Genomic DNA, 1,681 nt, shown 5'->3' with positions numbered 1-1,681 from the left:
TGACCCTGGATGTGGAAACAGCGAATCCCCGGCTCGAGGTCTCTGAGGATCTGAAGAGTTTGAGACGGACCGTGTCCCCGAGGAGTCTCCCTGACACCGAGAAGAGGTTCACAGCCTGGGACTGTGCCCTGGGATCAGAGGGATTCACATCAGGGAGACATTACTGGGAGGTGGAGGTGGGGGGGAATCTGTGGTGGAATCTGGGAGTAGCCTCAGAGTCTGTGGAGAGGAAGAGACGGGTCAGTCTGATCCCAGAGAATGGATTCTGGACCATGGGGCGGGTTGGGGATCAGTTTTATATTAACTCCTCTCCTCAATCCCCTCTCCCTGTCGGTCTGATCCCCAGGAAGTTGGGAGTTTATCTCAGTTATGAATCTGGGACAGTTTCATTTTACAACGCGGACACCAAGTCCCATCTCCACACCTTCACTGGGAATAAATTCACTGGGAAACTTTACCCTTTCTTCGAGGTTTGGGGTTTAAACCTGTTTCTGAGAATCAGCTGTTAAAGAGGCGGGGCCTCCCTGACGTCACATTGACCCCCAGGTTTAGGGTCTGGGTCAGGGATTGGGGTCAGAAACCTCCCATTGAAAACAGAATGTTACTGAATGTGTTATTGAATTCTGAGATTATACTTTGTAACATCACAACCAACCTGTCAATAAATCAGATACAAATATAAATGTCAGATGGTGAAAATAAAAAGTAAATTAAATATCTTGTGTCTCTCCTTCCTTCATTTACTCCCTCCTTCAGTCCCATCCTCCATCTCTTCACCTGTTTCCCAGTCTGGAGCTGGGACTTCTCTGTGTTTCCATTCCTCACTCTGCACCCGGAACATGAAATCCTGAGGGAGAAATCCAAACACTGAAAGGGGACAAATCTGCATTTACATAGCATCCTATACTGAGCTGTTTGTATCATTGGGGCGGAGATTTACACAGAATCTCTCTCTCAGGATATGCAATATCCCCAGTGTTTAACTGTCCATTAACTCCGGTTCTCTGCGCACAGATGCTGCCTGACCTGCTGAGGATTTGAAAAATGTGTTGCTGGAAAAGCGCAGCAGGTCAGGCAGCATCCAAGGAGCAGTAGAATCGACGTTTCGGGCATAAGCCCTTCTTCAGGAATGAGGAAAGTGTGCCAAGCAGGCTAAGATAAAAGGTAGGGAGGAGGGACTTGGGGGACGGGTGTTGGGAATGCGATAGGTGGAAGGAGGTTAAGGTGAGGGTGATAGGCTGGAGAGGGGGTGGGGGCAGAGAGGTCAGGAAGAAGATTGCAGGTCAAGAAGGCGGTGCTGAGTCTGAGGGTTGGGACTGAGATAAGGTGGGGGAGGGGAAATGAGGAAGCTGGAGAAATCTGCATTCATCCCTTGTGGTTGGAGGGTTCCTAGGCAGAAGACGAGTCGCTCTTCCTCCAGGCGTCGTGTTGCCATGGTCTAGCGATGGAGGTGGCCAAGGACCTGCATGTCCTTGGTGGAGTGGGAGGGGGAGTTAAAGTGTTCAGCCACAGTTGGGAATCGCCCCTCCCCCAAGTCCCTCCTCCCTACCTTTTATCTTAGCCTGCTTGGCACACCTTCCTCATTCCTGAAGAAGGGCTTATGCCCGAAACGTTGTGGTCAATTTGTAAATTCACTGAAAAGTAGGAGTTTCCAGGGTGGAGCAGTTGCTGTAATACAGTG

The 1,681-nt window shown here is 50.1% G+C and overlaps 1 protein-coding gene across 1 annotated transcript in view; it reads left to right on the top strand.

The window, feature by feature from the left end:
• Positions 1-738, top strand: part of LOC122541563 (butyrophilin subfamily 3 member A1-like) — a 19,625-nt gene extending 18,887 nt beyond the window's left edge. The window contains exon 3 of the mRNA XM_043678394.1: positions 1-738. Within this exon, the coding sequence (XP_043534329.1) occupies positions 1-509 (509 nt within the window). The 3' untranslated portion in view covers positions 510-738.
• Positions 739-1,681: the final 943 nt, after the last annotated feature.

Source organism: Chiloscyllium plagiosum, chromosome 37, assembly GCF_004010195.1.
Source record: "Chiloscyllium plagiosum isolate BGI_BamShark_2017 chromosome 37, ASM401019v2, whole genome shotgun sequence".
NCBI lineage: Eukaryota > Metazoa > Chordata > Chondrichthyes > Orectolobiformes > Hemiscylliidae > Chiloscyllium > Chiloscyllium plagiosum.
Note: the sequence above shows the minus strand (reverse complement) of the source record. Positions and strands in the feature narration are given on the sequence as shown.